General features: G+C 41.8%; 1 protein-coding gene across 1 annotated transcript in view; it reads right to left on the bottom strand.

Annotated features, from left to right (window-relative positions):
• LOC143696587 (ceramide transfer protein-like) overlaps positions 1 to 21299 on the bottom strand; it is a 167196-nt gene extending 145897 nt beyond the window's left edge. Inside the window, exons 1-2 of the mRNA XM_077193165.1 lie at positions 21204 to 21299; positions 18434 to 18568 (exon numbers count right to left, since the gene is read on the bottom strand). Coding sequence (XP_077049280.1) covers positions 18434 to 18568; positions 21204 to 21299 — 231 coding nt within the window. The remainder of the gene's footprint in view (positions 1 to 18433; positions 18569 to 21203) is intronic.
• Positions 21300 to 21539: the final 240 nt, after the last annotated feature.

Here is a 21539-nt window from a genome sequence, read left to right as displayed (position 1 = left end):
CTTGGTATTCTACATTCACCAGCTGGTCAAGCTATTGTTGAACGCACTCATGGTACTTTAAAGCGTGTTCTGGATAAACAAAAAAGGGGAATGCCTGAAGAAACCCCACACAGTCGATTGGAAAAAGTTCTATATACAATCAATCATCTTACAGTGCCACAAAATTCAAACAATCCTGTCATTTTAAATTACTTCTTCTCATTGCAGTCTTCAGGTGAGATGCACCTGCCTTGAGTGAAAGTCTGGATACGGGACCTAACCACTAATAAGTGGGAGGGCCCGTGCGAGCTTATGGCTTGGGGTCGCGGGTATGCATGTTTCCACAGACACTGGAGTACGGTGGTGTCATGGTGTGGAATGGGAGGAAATCTAGGGAAGTGATGCGAAATTTCCAGCCAGTGGAAAATGCACACGCCTCTGTGAAACACACATGTAAAAGACAAAAGAAACTCAGGAACTTTCTCTTCTGGCCAAGAGCGAGGTAACACGGCTGGGCGGCCCCTGCCATGGGGCGGGCCAGCCAGCCCTGCTGAGGGGTTGGGCCCCCTTTCTCAGGCCACCTGCTGGCCCCCAACATTGACTGCTGGGCAGGGAGAGGGGGGTACCACGGGGCTGGATGGAGCCAGTCTTGCTAACAACTGGCTGCTTGCTAAACCCCCCGAAGCCCAGGGCCCAGCCAAGCCCACCAGGCCCTGGGAGCAGCCCCAGGTCAGTGCTGGGATTTTACCCTGCCATGGAAGCTGCCCACAACCATTGGGCAGGGGCAAGGAGGAAGCCACCCCCCCACTCCCCCACCCCGGTCATGCTGCTGCTGCTGCTGAGTTCTGGCCTGGCTGATTTGATCCAAGCAGCTCCCCCAGCTGCAGCTCCCGCTGTCTGTAGCACCCAGCCCAACCAGGGTCAGGTTGACCATCTGCAGGCTCCAGGCGGGATGTTAACCCTTTCAGTGCTTCAATCCTCCCTTGAGTGAGCGAGAGGAACAAGATGCAAGTATGTAAAGGACAAACATGAAGACATCATAGTCAGTGAGGAAGAAGTTAAGTCCCAGATGGGAGGGATGAGGAGATGTCTTGATTTTGGAGCAGAAATCCTCTTGTAAGCTATGGATAAAAGACTCTTTTTTCCCTATAACGCATTAAACTATGGGGAGATTAAGGATTCAAATTGAAATCAAGCAAAGGCCTCCATGTTAAAGCAAGCAGATGTTAAAGTAGTTGTGATCCCATGAGAAGTTTGAACAGAGAAAGAGAGAAGAGTAGTCCAGTGCCCCCAGGAGAAGATCTCTGGTCCCAGGGATAAAGATGATTTAAAAAATAGATAATGAGAATCTTTTGCCTTTGAACAGCTCGTCTTTTAAACAATACCCCATAAGTCGACATGGCCCATCGACAAGCTGTGGGAAGGCTTGTGGAAATGGGAAGGGCTCCACAAGAGCAGATTTCCCTGGGGGGCTGCTATTCCAAGAGAGAGAGCCACGAGAGAACTGGTTTTTCCCTCTTGTGAAGAAGTCTCCAAAACATTAACAAGAGAGACTTCTCTCCCTAAGTGAACTGAAGAAAGACTTTTTAGATGTGGTAAACTGACTGGAAACTTTAGGTTTGGTTTCTTTACATTTTCAGTGGAAAAGAAAAGGTTGAGGGGGGAGGAGAAGTGTTCTGAAGGGTTTAATTCTTACTACTTTTTTCTTCTAGTTACTGTTAATAAAATTTTCTTTATACCCTTTTACAGCTTTTAGCCTGCTTTGCCTTTCTCCTAATCCTATCTCACAGCAGGAAGTGAGTGCATTGGTGATTGGCCAGCACTGAAGCCCACCACACTCACCAGCGTATTGGTTGGGAAATCTCAAAATTGTGGAAATCTGAAATTGGCAAACCAAAACCACTACAGGTAGATACCTGCAAGGTGTCTTTATCCTGACTTGCGACACCAAAAGCAGAATGTGGCCAACAGGCAACCTTCGAACAATGGTCAAGATGCCGATCATCAATCAGATGGTCCCTCTACGAGTAGGGAATGAGTATTCTACTTTTTCTTTGTTTCTGGAAAAGGGTTGTTGACAAGTTAGACTGCCAGTTCTTTGAGCAGGCTAACGATGTTTTGTTACTGTCTTAGAAATAGTAAGGATTTCTTATAAGAAGGAACAACAAGATTTGATGTTGTTAAAAGGATGTGATTGTAAAGAATTCGATGGTATGTGTTGGAGAATCTCCCTGACCATTCTAAGTCAGCATCTGACTGAGGTTCTGATTGATAACCAGCAAGTTGCTAAAGGGATCTCTTGAGCTGTGTTTGTTCTCCTTCCTGCAAGGGGCCCCGCAAAGGATTACAAACGCCATCTTCCGCTTTAAAGAAAAAGGGGGCCACTGTGGATGCAACAGTTTACTCAGAGAGAGAAACAGATAGCTTTCCCAGGCATCGTCCTGGGGAAAGCTGTGAGAATGCTCAGAGAAGGAATTAAAACAATTCTTATCTTAGTCTCTGCACCTGGTGTTTGTGAACATGTGGAATGCTTGTACATGATGTTTATGGAAAGATATTGCCGGAACGTGTTCTTCCTAATTTACCAATGATGTGAGGGGTGTTGTTATGAACCAATCAGGTTCTGGGTGAACGATCTTGTCTATAAAATATGTGAAGCTCCTAATAAAGCTCACTTTATGCTTCCTGAGCATGGAGCCAATGTCGCTTTCCTTCAGCCGTTATTAATTCAATGGCAACAAGCCACTTGGGAATATGGGGAGCTCCAGTGAAGTGTAAAGCAGCGTGGGGAGCTGCTGTAGGTTCAGACCAAACTTTGACACCTGGAATAAAGGTGAGCCACTGGGGAACATAATGGAGAATTAGTTCATAAGGGAAGAGAAACTGTTTTAAAGTTTTGCTGAAGAAGAAGGATTTTCAAGTCTTTAATTATGCCCTTCATGGTGTGTTGTGGAAAAATCATAGGACTTTGAAACTGATGCCAGTACTGCCTTTAAGTGTCAGAATATGTGTTGTAGTGCGTTCTTATATTTTGTAATACTTTGAAGTAGTTTGTTTTGTATTCCCATATTTTTCCCAAATGGTTTATCCCAGACTGTACCCCCCCCCTTTTCCTTTACTTGTGTTATCCCTTTCCTGGGATGAGATCTCCAAAACCCCCACCCTGGCTCTCTGTCAGTCACTCGGCATCCTAGCCCCCTATCCAGAAGTTTCGGTCCAAGTTATCGAGTGATTAGCCAGAGGCTAGGGGTCAGCCCCCCAAACCCTGCCCCATACGCTGTTTTGTACGTCTATTCCCCCAGCACCCATCCCCCAGAGATACCTATTGGTCAGTATGATGTTATCTACTTTTTGGTTTCCTCCCCCCTTTAAATGTGAACTCCGGACATCCCCCCCGGGGCTCTCGGCAGGAGGCCCCCTGAGGTGCAGGAGCTTCGGGACTCCTTAATAAAAACCTTGGAATATCCCCTGCTGGGAGTCGGCCCCTTTCTCTTCCACCGATGTCTCTGCCGTCTCTGCTGCAGCGAAGGCAACCAGCCTGAGTGCTCTCAGCACCCTCGGGGCACAGAGAGTGTCTCCCCGCAGTCGGCCGTGTTGGGGCTGCCCCCCCATTCTCTGCCGACCCGGGTAAGGCCCAGGGGCTTGAGAGGCTTGCAGAGAGACTGAGACAAATATGGAAGACAGAACAAGAAATAGGAGTTGATGGGGAACAGCAGAAAGATGGGATTCAGCTTGAGAATGTGTTTTTCCCTGAGGAGTCTGCTGGAGTTGCTTTTGCAGGGATTTCTCCAGGTTCTGTTATCATGGGAGACAGGCTGGTGGTGCTCCTCAGTGTGTCTCTGAAGGACTGTGTTAAGCCTGTGTGCCTTTCTTTGGCACAGCAATTAATCAAACTGAATGCTAAGTGAAAATATGTTACTTTTGCTGAAATGCATTCACAGAAGAGACAAATTGAAGAACAAGCCGAGCTGTTTGTCCTCCCACTCCCCCCCAAGTCGTCTGTCCCTCCACTCCCTCCTGAACTGAACAGACGAATGGATTCATTAACTCTGTATTCTTTGTTACCCTTTGTTGCCTGAAACACCAGTGATAAGATCTCCTGGAGGAGCCTCCCCTTCCGCTGGAACCTAGGACGAGGTGCTGTGGGTGTAAGGGAGGGACATGACTGTTTGGGCCCCTCCTCAAGCCCCACGAGACCCCCCCTGCCCTTGCTGCCCTTTCAGAGGCTGTGCAAGGGAGGGGGGGGGGGGGGGGGAAGGAGCTGCACCCAGACTGTGGGGGCTGTGTCTGCTGCAGTTGGAGGAACTCGGTGGGGGCAGGGCTGGAGCCGTCCTGTGCCGTTTCCCTATCCCCCTTTGGCTGATGGCTGCCTTAGGCCTCTCTCAGGACTTTCGAAAGTGTTGGGACCTGCTTAGAGCTCTGTGTTGCAGCTCCACCTAGAGGAACGTGGACCCCTCCCTCATCGAGGCCCTGATGTGGCCCTATGGCACCCTGGGGCCACTGGTTTGATGGGACATAAATATTTTGACAACAATTACAAACCTTTCCAGCACTGCGAAGCTATTCATTTGTGAACAATTCTCAGGGCCCACAAGGCTCCACAGGGATGAGTAATTTTAACACTAAGGTGTGACAACAATAATGTGTAATTAAGGACCTAGTGCTATGCAGTGCTGAATATCTATGATTTAAAGCTGATAAGGATTTAATGTAAATAATAATTCTTATAAATGTTGTTGATTGCTATATCTATAGTTGACATAGTAATTATTTTGACAAGATATATATGTAAAGTGCTTCTTGATGCCTATGGTCCCATAGGACAGGGTTAGAATGCTTTTTTATTGCGAGCGGTCAATCAATGTAAGCTATAGTAGTAAGGAAGAGAATAAAGAGAAAAAATGCAGACAGAAGATGTGAGACAAACAAGCAATGAAGACCTTTTAAATAACATAGCAAAGGTTAAAATAAGAGCAATTGCTGCAAGCTGTAAGTTTGCCTCAACAGTAATAACTAACTTAATGAAGTAAAGAGACAGCCTGAAATTACAGAGAGGACTTTCCTACAGCTAGAGATATTTGCTTAAAATTAGTACTTAGTCTACTGTCAGCAAGTTTCGATATGTTGAAAAGTTTAGAAATTTAATAAGAAACAATCTTTTCTAGAGTCTGATAAAAAACAGTAGAAAAAATCTAAAGGGAACATTACTGAATATTGTAACGATGAAATGCTTAGTTTAAAAACGTATATCATCAGTGTGTGTGATGTATTGTATTTGATATTTGTATATTATTTATGGTATTAATGTACATTTAGGCATTATTTATTCTGATTATGTGGGACAAATTTATGCTATGGAATCTGTTAGTGAACCCCCTGTTACTATTTTAAAAGGAATTTGTATTGTTCAACTTGTTCTTTTTGTGAGTTATGTTCCAATTGCAGTGAGTTGGAGTCGTGGTACAGGAGATCTTGGATCTACAGGACCACCTCAAGTATTTTGGACTCAAAAAGTGACAGATCAACGCCTGGAAAAGGAATGCATCTTTACATCCAAGGGACATCATCCAGAGACCATAATAATAACAGGTTTGATTAGCATGGGAGCAGATGTAACTATAACTTTACAACTTTTCTTTGGTCTCAATCATGGCCTCTCACTCAAGCAGGTTTTGGAATCATGGGGCTGGGTGGCTCGACTACAGGTGGTCTGTCTGCCATTGTGATTAATGTAAAAAATGTTGATGGCCAACAAGTTAACATCAGGATTTATGTTGCCAATGCCCCATGTAATTTATGGGGACGAGATTGTTTATCCCAATGGGGTGTTAAAGTTACTATGGAATTTTAGTAGAGACCACTGTGATGCAAGGCTTTAAATGTCCAGTTATAACCTTGACATGGTTGACAGATAAACCTGTCTGGATTGACCAGTGGCCCCTTCCTATTGAAAAGCTTACTGCCCTGCAAGCATTAGTAGCAGAACAGCTGTAAGCTGGACATATCGAAGAGTCATTTCGCTCATGGAATACCCGTTTTTGTGATAAAAAAGAAATCAGGAAAATTGAGACTTTTGCATGATCTTCAGCAGATAAATGCTGTAATGGCTACAATGGAACCTTTACAACCAGGTCTTTCAACACCCACAAGGATTCCACAGGGATGGGAGATAATTATCATTGATTTAAAAGATTACTTTTTTACCATTCCATTGGCTGAACAAGATAAGGAAAAATTTGCTTTTACTGTGCCCTCTTTAAATCATGCTGAACCTAATAAAAGATATCAATGGAAAGTTCTAATAGTTTGTGGCATAGGCCTTATCAAAGGTGCAAGAGCAATTTAGTACTTGCTATTGCTATCATTACATGAATGACATCTTGTTGGCTTCTCTTAAAAAACAACAGTTGTCAGATCTTGAACAATGTGCTGTAATAAATTTGAAAATTTTTGGGTTTAGTTATTGCCCCAGAGAAAGTACAAAAATAGATGCCTTGGAAATATTTGGGGTTGATAATAACCAATACTCAGATTGTGCCTCAACCTGTCAAATTAGACATTGAAGGTAAAACCGTTACTGATGTATAAAAATTGGGTGATGCAATAGGTTGGATTAGGTCATAGTTAGGGATAACTAATCATCAAATGCAACCTTTGTTTGAATTATTGTCAGGGATTACTTCTTCTACTGATGAGAGATATTTGATTGATGCAGTAAAAAAAAGGTCATGGAAGAAGTTGAATTAGCTTTGACATGCAAACTTGTTAACAGGATGAATACTTTTGCTGGTGTGCAATTATTTATTTTTAAAGAACAAAATACCATGTGGAATATTGTGTCAATGGCATGATGATTCGGAAGATAAATGGTATATTTTGGAATGGATATATTTATCTTTCAGATTCTGAAAACCAGCTTCAGGACTTTGAGTTTTTTGCAGATATGATTATCAAGGGTCACAGATGTTGTCATAAAATCCTAGGCCATGATCCTGTAACTACTGTGATATCTGTATAACAATAGTATTTTGAATGGTGTTTTCAAAATAATCATGAATTGCAATCTGCTTTATCTTATTTTACAGGCTAAATAGTGTATCATTTACCTTTTCATCCTATTTTGACTTTAACTAGGCACATTCCTTTTTAGGGGAAACAAATTTGTTCTCCTGTTCCAGTGGAAGGTATAACAGTTTTTACAGATGGATCAGGGAAAACTGGAAAAGCAGCTGTAGCCTGGAAAAAGGATGATAATTGGGAATATGAATTTATGATTCAACAATGGTCTCCTTAATTGGTCGATGTGGATTCCCTTGTGGCTGCTTTGGCAGTAAAAACGGTACCTAATATGTTATCTTATCGATTTTTTCACCAAGGTGCTTAGGCACTACAGTAATAATTTAAGTTGTCGCAAAGTGAAGCAAAATCAATTATTTCTTCTTATCCTGATTGGCATATGATTCATATTTCATAATATTATGGTACCAATCCTAGAGACCTACTCCCTTTTTAAGAATGGCAAACAGATGTTATAAAAATGCCTGAGTTTGGCCATTTAAAGCCTGTTTATGCTACAATTGACATATCTTTTCTCATGCCATGGTTGCATTAGCATTGGCAGGTAAAGCAGCTTGGGATGTTATTCATCATTTTTGCCATGCCTTTTCTATTTTAGGTGTTTCATCATATGTAAAGACGGATAACAGTCTGGCATATGTCTTAAAAAAAACCCAACAAAACATCTGCAGGTGTTTTTTCGTCCCTGGGGTGTTGATCAGTCCCCATATTTCAATAGATCAAGGAATTTTTGAACGTGGTCATGGTGTTTTGAAGCACCAGGTTTAAAAATAAAAAGGAGGAATGTATAAGGAGTTACCTTAAGTGAGATTAGATAAAGCTGTTTATGTGCTAAACTTTTTATGTCCTTTACCCAATTTACAATTGTCTCCTATATTGTATAAATTTTCTTCTTTGAATTCTAAATGGTCAAATGTTCGTAAAAATATTAAGGTATGGGTTAAAGATTTGATTACTGGACTGGCTCAGTGGAATTAACGTGAAGGGATATGCGTGTTCTGACAGAGAATGGCCCTCATTGGGTTTTTGCTCGTTGTGCTTATTCGGAGTATATAGGAAGGAATAGGATGGGTAGTTCCACAGCTGGATTGAAGCATGGACCCTCAAAGAACATGCTGTGAAGATGAAAATTGAAGGCAGAGTAAATGGGGATATTGACTCACACTGAAAACTCAAATTTAAATTGGTGGATGTTACCTTTACTTTTGTTCTTTGTATTTTTCTACAGAGGTTGGTAGTGCTGAGTAACGTGTCTTGTACCATCTCCCTTTGCAGGGCACCAACGTTCCCAAAATAGGGGAATTTAATGTACCTAGGGGAGAAGTGTTGCCTTTGCATAGAGGTGTTGAATTAGTTGTTAAGGTTCCATACTTTGAACAACTAGGTTAGTTGCCCATTATGATAGCAGCAACTGGTTGTAAAGTTAAGTGGATGCTACTTAGTTCTAAAGTGGTGACTAGGCAGATGACTTGGTCTCTAATTCTGTGTGGAGAAAAATCTATTCAACTAAAAGTGAAAGTGTCATCCTGCCATAAATGTGTCATTAAGGGACTGCGGGGTCTGTAACAGCATTTGAAAATTCATTTTCTATGTGCCTTGTTGGTACATCTTTATTGTTTGTGCATGGTTATGAACATCAGGATTTTGAGGATATGTGTTGTATGGGCTTGTTAGATCATAGTGGATCAGTTCGCGGGAGTTTTGGATTTGAAGGAAGAAGCTAGTAATTTGCAGGTGAATGAAGGATGGAAATGGTTGAGTGGTTTCCTTGCAAGTTGGGGTATTGTTGAACAGTTTGGGGTATTGTTGGAAGTTGGGTTGTTAATTTTGCTGGTGGTTGTCATCATTGTTTTGTGTCTTCCCTGTCTGCCTGGATTTTTGCAAGGGCCCTGCAAAAGTCCTTAGCAGTTGTGTTTGTGGTTCAAATATAAAAAAAGGGGGAATTGTGGAAGAGGTTTTACAGCAACTTCTGTGAGCCAGAGAGAAGTTTGATAAGAGGATCCATGTTTACCCCTGAAAGAATTTTCTATCAAGGTCATTGACATAGAAACCAAGAAATAAAGAAGGATAAATAAGAGAAACCTGCGACTGTCTATTCCAATAAGCACTTTGTCTTTCATGACCAATGAATAAAGTGTAAACTTATGAGTTTTGTAAGAATGTATAAAAAGCATGCATGCTATAATTAAAACAGTTTGAAGCCTTCTGAAAATGGACTGTGTGGCTTTGTATTATGACCGTCTCAACTACGACAGGTACACACCCTTTATTGGGTTTTACAACTGAACAACTCTACCCCCTTTCCCAATTATTCAAAGGGAATCCTGAACTTACTTCCCCTCGCATCCTGACACCCAGAGCCTTAGAACAGATCACACAAGTGTTAAGTGCTCAACAGGCTCATAGAAAAGTTGATGGCATCCCTGTCAATTTTTATCTTAATTTTATTCAAAACGCTTACTGTTCCTCAATTTCAATTGCCAATGCCTGCACAGTGTTTACTGATGGCTCTTGAAAGACTGGGCGGTCTGTAATAGTGTGGCGAAGTAACAGGCAGTGGCTACAAGATATAAAAGTAGTTCATGGTTCTTCTGCACTGGTAGAATTAGCAGCTGTGGTTAGGGCTTTTGAAAAATTTCAAGATGAGCTTAGCATTGTTACTGACTCTGCTTATGTTGCAGGTATTGTGACAAGAATAGAAGAAGCTCATATCAAAGAAGTAACTAACCCATTACTCTTTTCTCAATTACTACATTTGCATTTTGCAGTGCAGTTGCATACAAAAAGGTATTATATCCTACACATATATTCCCATGCTGGTCTTCCTGGCCCCATCTCTGAAGGTAATGCCCGTGCAGACCAGTTAGCCAGGGCCGTTATTGTGCCAGATGTTTTTTCTCGGGCACGTCTGTCACATGGGTTTTTTCACCAGAGTGCAGCAGCTCTTCGAAAACAATTTCAGCTTACACACAAGCAAGCATGGCAAATTATGCAAGCCTGTGCCAACTGTCAACAGGTGGCACCCTTGGCCTGCCCTCGGAGTTGATCCCCAGGGACTTCAAGCTCTAGAAATCTGGCAGACCGATGTTACACAGATCCCTGAGTTCGGTAAATTGAAATACATTCATGTTATGATTGATACCTTTTCAACTAATAAAGTTTTTTGGCGATTTTGTAGGTATTTTAGGGAAACCCTCTCAGTCAAGGCTTGAGGCTCTGGCCAAGCCCTAGCCCTAGGTGACTGGGGATTATACCATCAGACCCAGGTGTTTCTGCACTAAAAGTATAATCAAATCGCTTTGACTTGCTGATCTGATCTTATAAAAGCTGGACCCTCTTTCGAGGTAAACTTGGAAGTTTTTCCTGGGAAAGGCTCTCTGAGTCTTCACTGTGAAATGGGACTCCTCAGCAATTGCAGACTCTAGGTGATGGTAAAGGTTTTAGACAATTTTAAGTTGTTTCTCAAGGTTCTATCTGTTTAATCATTGTCTCCATTCATAGGAAGGAGATGTGTGCGGTTACCAGTTATTGGGTGTTTTTATGTATCCCCCTGTTCATAGGAAAGATACTGCTTTTGTGAGGAATGGAGCTTGTTTGGTTTGGGAGGTGGGCCAAACATTCTAATATTACTGTTTTGTTTCATGAGTCTTGTTTGTATAAAACAAAAAAGAGGGAGTTTTGTGAAGAGATGGGATGAAGTTGAGCTGTGGGCTGTGGGACCCACCTGCAGAAGCACATGGCAGCACAAAGAAGAACATGGCAGCACAGAGAGGCTCGTCTCCACCTGACCTTGGGGGGACAAGATGATACGCGGCAGACCCCTGCAGGAGAAGAGCCTGCCAGAAGCTGACAGATGGGTGAACAGCACATGATCACCCCATAGAAGGACATTTAGAAAGCACGTTGCTGACATGACAACATGGCATAGGTCACATAGTGAGAATTACCCTGTAAGGAAATACTGTGCCTTGAAAAAGGGTATAAAACCATCTCATTTCTTTGAATAAACAATTCAGATTCCCTGCCAGTCTGAGTTTGTGTCATGGTCACTCACAAATACACACTACAAGAAATGAGGATATAACCAATGGGCCTGTACTGTTTGAACACAGTCTGAAGAACCCTCGGCTTTATTAAAGGCATAACTTTTGTTTAGTGATAACTATCTGTTAACAACTACAGGAATGACTTAATGTCCTAAGGTGATGTTATGATGCTTGTATCTCCAATCGTGTGTTCTGTTTATGCTGGATATTATATTCTATGCCTTCAAGACTGGCTCTGAGAGCAAGGCAGGGGAAAAGAAGAAGCACGGAGTTTTGTTATCAGCCTCACTCACTCCTCCACAGTCTGCGGGAACACTGTGGTGTCTGGGAACAGACAGGGCAGAACACAGCGCTCTTTTTGCTAGTTAGTTAGTTTAGCTAGCTGAGGCAGTCCAAGTTTTCCCTGTTTTGTTTTCCCTTTTCTTGGAACCATTCGAACCTGCTCCGGACTGGGATCCGGGGAAACACCGAGAGCTCACACGCTGTGACCTGTCGGGGCCTACTCTGGGCAGCAGCCTTTCCCAGCTCCAGAGGGACTGATAACAGAGCAACCACTCCCAGGAGAGACTTTCTGAATTTGTCATCTCTTCACAGCAGCGAATGAGTTTTGTCATCTGGTGTTAATTTTTTGTGCTGGGGAGTGCTTTGCCTGTTAAAGAAACGGGTTTTTTTCCACTTCTCTCCGAGGAAATTCTTCCCAAACTGGTTGGGGGGGAGGGGCCATGTGGGTTTGCTTTCTGGGGGGGCCCCTTTTGGAGGTTTTCTCCCAAATTTGCCCTAAACCAGGATACTTGAGCAACCTGGTCTAGTGGAAGGTGTCGCTGCCCTTTGCAGGGGGGTTGGAATTTGATGATCTTTAAGGTCCCTTCCTACTTAAACCATTTCATGATATGAAATACTGAAAATGGAAGTGTGCATGTTGTCACCTTGGTGTGAATTAAACCAGAGAACTGCAGAAAAATGCAAATGATGCTTCTCAGGTATCCATTAGGAGAAAAATAGTTATAATATCTGCCAGCAGCATATATTAGCCATAGAGGGGAAAAAAATTCTGAATTATACCACCTGGAGAAACAACAGCTAAGAATTGATGTGAAATTGCCAAGTTAAACTCATTAGGAATCCCATCATATAAAGGAAGAAGTTAGAGTTGTTAATCGAGCAGGAAGCAAGACAGCTTCATATCAACTTTAGAGAATGCAGAAACTCCATGTATCACTTATTTTAGTTTTAATAGGACAAATACAAGAACAGAAATCCCATAGACTGCTGCACCCCCAAAATCACCATCTGTGTATCAATTAGCTGTCTTTGTTGTATCTCATACTGTGTACTGCAGTATACCATGAAAGATCCAAAAGCTGTACATACACCAACAATCCAATATGGATTTCACAAGAAAACCACAAGGCAACACTCGGGAGGATACTCTACCATAAGAGCAAAGTCATGCTTTGAAGTTCTATGCTGAGCTGTCAGAAAGAGTACAGCACTCAGGACTCAGACTCACAGTACTGGGAATGGAAAGTTCCCATTCTATGAAAGCAGGGGAGCTGCAGCTAGGACAGAGACTGGTTGCACACAGCAGCATACTAAACAGACAAAGACTAGCTTGCTTTGAATCCAAACATAAGCAACTTGATACAGTACAACTGTATAAGCATTTCTATAAATGTAGTGCTACCACTACTGTCCCCATCCTGTTTGTGTCACATCCTCCCATCAGGTCACCTCGACCTCAACAACTAGGACCATCAAGACCATTATCAAGCCAGCTATATGGCATTTGCTCCATGGTACTGCATGTTGCTGCTAATTTAGGATAAAAGTGTTAAAGACTGACTGCTTTGAATATGTAATGATAATGGTTAGTGTATAAGAATTGATGTATAATGATAATTAACAACCTGTAAGAGCTAATTATAAGCACAAGGTATACTGCTAACAAATGTCAGCCTAAAAGCTTTCATTGTTTAAAACTGACCTGGTGTCAGTCTATATATGTATACATATTTAATTGTGAAACAACTTTTCTCCTGCAATTTAAACTTTTAAGACTTTATTAGACTCTAATCACAATGCAATCTATGTTCTTAGCATCTGGAGACATGGAGTAGCAAGTTCTGTTTAACTGGTCCTCTTAACTCGAGAATGGTAGACTTCAACTGAGTGGAAAGACATGGCAAACAGACTAAGTAGCTGAAGCATGCTAGAAGATTTGATCTAAACAACACTGATTACAATTCAGGAGGAACATGGCAAAAGAAGCAACTGAAGTTCATGTCTAAAGAAGGAGCTGAGGTCACTTGGTCTGTTCAGCCAGGAGACTGAGGGGAGACCTCATTGCAGTCTACAACTTCTTTGTGAGGGGAGAAGGAGGGGCAGACACTGATCTCCTCTCTGGTGACCAGCAACAGGACCCGAGGGAATGGCATGAAGTTGTGTCAGGGGAGGTTGAGGTTGGATATTAGAAAAAGATTCTTCACCCAAAGGATGGTTGGGCACTGGAACAGGGTCCCCAGGCAAGTGGTCACAGCACCAAGCCTAAATGAGTTCAAGAAGCTTTTGGAAAACACACTCAGGCACATGGTGTGACTCTTGGGATGTCCTGTGAAGGGCCAGAAATTGGACTTGATGATCCCGATGGGTCCCTTCCAACTCAAGATATTCTATGATTATATGCAATGATTTTATTCAAGTACTAAAGCTGAATATTTTAGCAATATTATATAAAGCAAAAATATTTTGTTATTTAATACTTTCATAAATTACCGATTTTTTCACCCATACTGGTCATATTATGACAAAGAATTCCATAATGATTAACAGTCTCATTTAAACTGATCTGAATGTGTACTTTTCCACTTCTGACCTAATTTCTTCAATACATACTAAGAAATCTTCCAGTTTTTCACCCAGCCAAATATTTGCATTTTGCTTGCCAAGGATATTAGTACTTCATACAGTATTTTGATCAATACAGGACAACATTCTGACATTTTCACTCTGAACATCAACCCAGCCGCTGCTGGTTCAGATAACTCAGACTGTAATATTCATATACAAATTTGTACTGAGTATGTGAATGCTACAAATTATTGTCCAGGAGAATCCCATGTTGCAAACAATTTCTGCCTGTCTCACCAACAGCAGCCCCATCTCATCTCCTAGGCATCAAATCTTTCTCTCCCCTCACTCTTCTATTGCTCTTTGGCATTTTCCACTCCAGAATACAATCACCTCAGGCCTTTCACATATGAATAAGCATTCTTGACCACATGTGCCTCTGCAATGTTTTTTTGGATGCACTGTCTACCATCACCATTCAGATTTCTCTCCCATTTAACCAAGATTTTCTACCAATCTGGATGTAACTATTAAATTATTTAAAGCTCACACCAAAGCCTAAAAGTATAATTGCCTTGTGTTCTAAATACGCCCCTATTGTATTCTATATCTTCATTTACTCAAGTCATCTTTTTAGCAGCAATTAAAGCTGAGAAAGTACTTCATCAAGTTAGAGGAAATCAATTATTTAATGAAGTGCTCTCATACTAAAACATAGTTTTCCAACCTCAGACAATTGGGAGCAATACTTCCACATGCAACTAGCAAGTATTACAAATTTATTGCTATGGTACTTCTGCTCAGGGCATGGATTTACAGCTTAGCTTTTTTAATAAAACCTTTCACCCAACTGCAGCACTAATTTAGTGTGTCCAAGCTAGACTAACAGAACAAAACTTGAATCTGTGCATATATCAACCTTTTAATAATACCCATAATTCCTTCTCATCCCTTGATCACAGCAGAACTTTCAACTTGAATTCAAGCCTCCTCTCTGTTATAAACTAATTAAACACCTTTGAGGCTTTTAGCCAGATAATGTAAAACACAACATAGCATAATATATGGACTTTCAGTGCCTTCTTTCAGAAGTTAATTCACATGGCTAGTTCTTGAGAGTTCATTATTTAATGTAATCCAGTAAGAATAGAATATTCATCCTTGTCAGAGACTGGAAAAAATTGATGTCTCAAGACATTTTGGGATGTATGCGTGTGTGATGGAAGGGACAGGTCAGACCTTGCTTTGGCAAGGCAGTGAAATGCTCCACTCCCCAGGCATAGAACCAGCATCCCAGTCCCACAGTGTCTGTCAATCAGGGTACACCGGGGCAGTGCTACACTGCCCTAACCCAACTCCTGAATGGCTGAATGACCAGAAGTCCCACCTGAGAGGAGGGTCCATGGAGGCCCTGGGATTTAAAAGGCTGACCATGACATGACCATGTGCCTGACCCTGCCTCCACTTGGAATCCACACTGGAACCCAAGAGTTGGTAGCTAGATGTGTGTTTTTCTATATCTTTTTTGTCTTTCTCTCTTTCTTCTCCTTCTAATTCTCTTTTCATGGTAACGTAACAATAAACAGTTTAAAGGTTGCTAAGTTAATGCTATGATAAGTGTTTTATGTTGAATTGGATGTTGTATTAAATCCTTTGCCAAACTTCCTTGATTTTTATATTTTACCTGTAAACTTTTGTGTAATTTTGACCTCTTGAGACTATCTGGTTGGTATTTCTTCTGTGCACTGACCCAAAGTAAAGGAACCTCAGTTTACCCCCTTACATTTAGATGTTCTGGTGTGTTACAATCCTTTAGTCCTCTATTACAGAGAAATCAGCTTCTCGGTCACAGTGGTTAATATAGTCCAACCAGACCCCACATTTTCCATTCAATTAAAGACTATTGTCACAGGAATCTGTGGATTTCCAAATGCAGCATTCACGTCTCCTAATTTTATGATTTATCATAAGGCTTATCTTCATTGCTGAAAGTACAGTAAGATTACACAATGAGAGCAGTTTTCCAAATTTATCCTTATACATCAATGAAACATGGACATTCTATACTACTAGTAGCAATAATTACACACAGAAAATCCTTACATCTCCCATCAGACAAATGGGCATACCTAATCTGAGCACCTTAAAGAAGGCTTCATGAGAATCCAGTCCCCTCCCTCTCCTACAAGGAAACATTATGGTCATCAACACCATTTCATACCACTCATAGCCTACTTTGTACTTAAGGAAAATTTCCTGCAATACAGAAGGTTAGGAGACTGGTAGTTACTATGCCTGACTGGATTAGTGAGATTAAGGAAAACTATACTTACAGTATAGTGAGACTATTGACAAATATTCAAGATGAGGATCCCAATTACATCAGATCAGTGCTACTGAACATTAAGTCAGTAAGAAACCCAACTTCTCTACCAAAGTCATCACAAAACGTACAGTAACAAATAAGTTCCACTGATAACAAAAATAGCTCTTCATTATTATCTACACATTTTAGCAACTACTGGTATTCTATGCATTTAGATACATGTTAGTAAGCTTATATTAAGACATTACAAGGACATGAAAATAAAGATTACCTATCTACTACAGGAAGACTAAACAATTATCATAATTAATTTTCTATTATAGAAAACAGGTTTTAAAAAAATTTAATTTGCTACCAAACTATCAAACCAGAAGCATTCATTCTGAAAAAGTAAATTTCTGTATCCTAGAGACACATGACCTAATAGCATTCCTGAACCTTTAATACTTACATAGCAATTACTAACTGCAACTAGAAATAATTACCAGCAGTTTACCAGGTTTTAAATGTGCCATTTCATACTACAAGCAATTAAACTATCAAATACCAGTCACCAAACATGATTCTGAATGAAAATAAAACAACTAAAATATCAGAATAATTTTGAGAAATACTTTTTATTTTTTCTCAATATACTCAAGAAGCTCCAGAACTGGGGGGAAAGGGGGTGAGTCAACAATTCAACACCAAGTTACCAGATGCAACAAGTGCCAGATAAAAGAGAGGAAAAACACTATCTGCAAGAAGTTTGTGTTACACACTTCCTAGTCATAAGAAAAGGAGCTCACCAACTTTCCTTCCCAAAGCACAATATACCAAAACATTCCCAAAACAATATCAGCATTACTATATTCTCCACCACCAGAACTGGAATTCAAGCTGCTGAGATGTACTCTACAGCACATTGCCAGACATCTCTTGGCCTACCTCCCTGGCACCACCTTCCTGTCTCTGCCTGGTTGACATGTTATACCTCTTACTAGTGAATAAAACACCTTTTTGAAAGTCCCAATCAGAGACTAGTACCTCTACAGACTACCAGAAGTACACTTAAATGAGCACTTCTAGATGCTGCTGCTGTGCACCATAAATTTCTGAAAAAAATAAAATTTTGAGCAAGTTTAAAAGTTTAAGCAGCTTTAAAAAGAGCTTTGAATGAAATCAGGCAATCTATTTTAATTTTCAGATGACTACAATACCTGTCAGACATCTAAATGTAAAAATCTGTATTTTCTTCACAATCTTTTTCCCAAAATACATAAAGTTGATGCCATCAGTCCAGTCTTTTTTTTCCAAATCCAACTGTGTTTAAAAAAAAACAACCTATTTTTAAGCTGAATATTAGTAAAGGGAACTTCTTATTTGTCATCCTCAATTCAGTTTGAAAGCAAAGCATTTGGTGGAATAAGAACATAAATACTAAGATTTAACACTACTGCTCTAGGAAGTTATGTGCTACACAAGTCCAGCTTTCTCCCCCTCCCCCAGTCAAATACCTGGCTATTTAACAGTAACACAGAAAAGCATGCTTTTTGGCAAGCATTAATCATAATTAGTATATATAACTCTGAAAGCTACAAAAATATTTTTCTTCTTTATCTTCTAAGGCAAGTTCATCTTTATAAGATTTCACTTATATGTAGGCTCTTTATTCTTACTAGCATAATGCCGGATCTTTTAACATTAGGCAGAAACAGCACCCCACTTTAGAGAAGAAAATACATAGCACAACATTTTCTTTCACAATTTTTGTACAGAGTTATGTTCAGAAAGTACAGTCAAAGAAATACTACCCTCTCTTTCTAATGCAAAGTATAAAGACTGTGATGGATGCTGCCACCTTTGCAAAGTTGGTCCGGGGTCTTAGGCTGACCCTTGGGAAAACTCCACCTCCTCCAGAAGCAAACTCTATCCCTACCCACAGAAACCTCCAAGATAACAGATATGAAAAGCTTCATATTGCAATCTCAGATAAAACCAGCTTATTTTCTTATTAGTAACCTCTTTCCCTGGCTCCACAGTGTTGCACTAATATAACTAACCTTAATATTAAACAACCTACAAGAATTTATTTGCCATACCCATGTTTACTATCACCAGACATTAGCCTACAAATATGTAACACCCAAAAACATGTCAGTACTGAAATAGCACTTACTGTAATCACAGCCTTGCTCAAACAGATAGAGCCTCTACAGCCATACTCCGTTTCATCTTCAGACTTGTAGTAACTGAGTGTGTTGCTTTTCAGAACTACCCATCGATCCTGCCACCCATGAATGTAATTGGTCCACTGTAAAAAAAAAATTCAAAGATCAGCTAATAAAAAAACAACAATTAAAAATACTTTGGCTAGTATTTCTCAGGCTTCAGGAAAGACACTTCCGCATTGAAGTTCCTTCTTTATATTCACCATAAAATTGTACGCTGGATATACAATAGGAAAAAAACCCAACACACTGGAGTTCTGAAACTTTTAGAGACCAGTAGGATACACTTCTGTGAGGCCCCAGAAAACTTGATCAAACAGAATGTTAAAAGGGCTTACAGTTTTTCATGTACTCTGAGTTAGATGCAAGGGAGAAATACCGACAAGATATTCTCAAGAGGTCAAAATAACAAGAGGAACTTTACTGGCAACTTCAGAAAATCAGAGAACTTTGGCAAAAGTTTAAAACATTCCGCAAAGCATAAACTTAGCCCATTCAACTTAGCAAACTCCAAACCAGTCTGATTTTAAGTTACTCAAAACTCAGAGAAGAAGGAATTAAAATAAAACAGAAGAGATATAGAAAAGAACAAATATAACTACCAATCCTAGTTTCAGCAGTGTTCAGCTGATAGAAATTCCAAGAGGAGGTAGGGTCAAGATGTGCTCACCTCATGTTCTGTGTTAAATACCCTTTGGCTTTCCTGGGTCCTTCTGGTCATCTGGCCCTCTGGGGCTAGACTGGGGCTCCAGGGGTGGAGTGTGGGGCATTGCTTCCAGCATGCCAGTGATTGGCAGCTACTGCAGGGCTGGAATACAGGCCCCGGGGGAGTGAGGTGTACAGGGCAGTGCATTGCCTCACAAAAGGCAAGGCCCAACCTGCCCCTTTCCCCACACATGCACCCAAAATGTTTAGAGCCAGCAATCCTTCCAGTTTCACAACTTGTAATAAGATTCTCTTACCAAATTTTTCCATTTCGTCCAAAGCTTTGCTCTTTATCAAAGGGCAGAACTGAAACAGTAGTGCATACACAGAGAACTGTAGCCTACTTTTATTGATTTAAAAAGTAATTATACGCATTAAATTATTAAAAGTAATTATTTCTTTAGTAGAAAGCTTGGTATGCTACCATTTGATTTTATTTGGCTTGTCTCAAGTATCGCTGAGGTGTCAACTAGTAAAAGGTAAATGTCCCTCAAGCATATTCACTGCAACAGGTTTCACCATACTCAGCTATTCATATTCCATTCCATGTTCTCACAGAAAAGGCAGCATCAGCTACACTCAGCACAATCATCCAGAAACATTTGCATGTATGTAAGCTACAGAATGTCAGGAGAAGCCATGGCTTCACCTGCTACACCAGTAAAATACAGCACTAGAACTTATTAGATTATAAGATTTTACAGATGAGAGCCAAGGGCCTTCTTTCCTCCGAGCTGTTCCTCCCATCTCTAGGCTTAGAAATATTTTCAAGACTGAAGGAGTTCACAGAGTCCCTCACAAAAGAGTACTAGCCCCATCACAGCTCCTCTCAGCTTCCAGGGCCTACTTATAATTTCAGTACTCTATGATATGTACCTTCTACACAGGTCTGTGTCTGGCCTTATTGCATAGGAAAGAAATTCAAAACATAGTGCTTTAATTCTAAAGATATTTCAACTTTATTCTGAAAGTATTTTCGGTTTTTTAAAAAAAATCTGCTTTCAAACTTAGTAATTCAATATTCAGTTTTAAAACACTCCTTCAAGTTTCCCAGTATCATCCAACATATATTTGCAAGTCATTTAACTTTCAGTGATATAAGAGCAAAAAGTGATGCTTATTTTTAAAAGGGGGAAATAAACTTCAATGTAATTTTTCTTCCACTCCTCCCCACCTCCTGTACCTCCCGCTGAAGGAGTATTTTATGGCCCTGTTTTGATAGTTGGACCAAAGATTGTGCCATTCGTGCTGGGGCCTGCTTCTGGGAAGTGACCACGAGCAGCGCCTGCCTTTAGGAAGCTCCCGGGCAGGGATGTGTGATGTCGCGGCTCCAGACCACACCCAGGACTGATGTCAGCTTCGGCCAGAAGCCTAAGGAGTGGGGGAGACACCTCCCCGCGCGTACCTGGCTGCCCCCTCGCGGGCCTCTTCCCGGAAGCTTACGCCAGCTAGCCAGCAGGCTCGATATGGGGGCAGCAGAGACAGCCAGCCACCAACCCTTCCCCCAGCCGCGCGCGGCTGAAGCCTCACCCGCGACTCTTCCTCAAGAAACTGCTCCCTCATGCCGCCTCTCGAAGGTTGCGAGGGGTGGGGGAAGGACGGACAGGTACTAAGCAGATTCGAGTATAAGGACGTGAGCCTCCTCCTCCCCTGGTCCAGGGGGGATGTGGTGGTGCCTCCGGCTGAGGGAGGGAGCGCGGGGGGTTTGTGCCGGACGCCGGAGCGTCTGCCTAGCAGGCTCCACGCCATCAGGTGGCGGCTGCATCGGCCATGACGGCGCCTCCCACGCCCCAACCAGGCCCCTCCACCGGCGCCGGGGGACGCAGGAGCCTTAGCCTGATCCTCTGGAATAGCGGGGTGGGGAGGAAACAGGCAGCCGGGGCTGACAGCCCTCAGCCAGCTTCAGAATTAGGGTTAGGGCCAAGCTGTAGGAAGGGGACTGTAGTGCGACGCGGAAAAGGGAAGCGAGAGGCCGTCAGGCACAGGCTGCGGGGAGGAGGAAACGCAGCTTACCTTGCTGAGTACCCCACAGAGCTCAACAGGCAGCCCGAGCTCTGTCTCGGGGTCGTCTTCGGAACCAGAGGAATTCCAACTCTGATTGTCCGACATAGCCGAACAGGGAAGAACCAATCGATCCCCGCCCACAGCAACCTCAGCTTCCTCCTGCTGAAGGGACTGGAGCAGCGGCCTCTTCTTGAGTAGTACCACCAGCAACCGGCCGGCACCGAGGCACGCAAGCCTGGATTTCCCTCTCACTATTGCTCCACAGCCCCTACCCGCGGCTAAAACCACAACACAGAGGCGGCGAGGAGACAAGTACGTGCCTGCCTGCCACGCACTCCACTTAGA

Source organism: Agelaius phoeniceus, chromosome W (assembly GCF_051311805.1).
Source record: "Agelaius phoeniceus isolate bAgePho1 chromosome W, bAgePho1.hap1, whole genome shotgun sequence".
NCBI lineage: Eukaryota > Metazoa > Chordata > Aves > Passeriformes > Icteridae > Agelaius > Agelaius phoeniceus.
The sequence above is the reverse complement of the archived record's forward strand: the minus strand, read 5'-3'. Positions and strand labels throughout refer to the sequence as shown.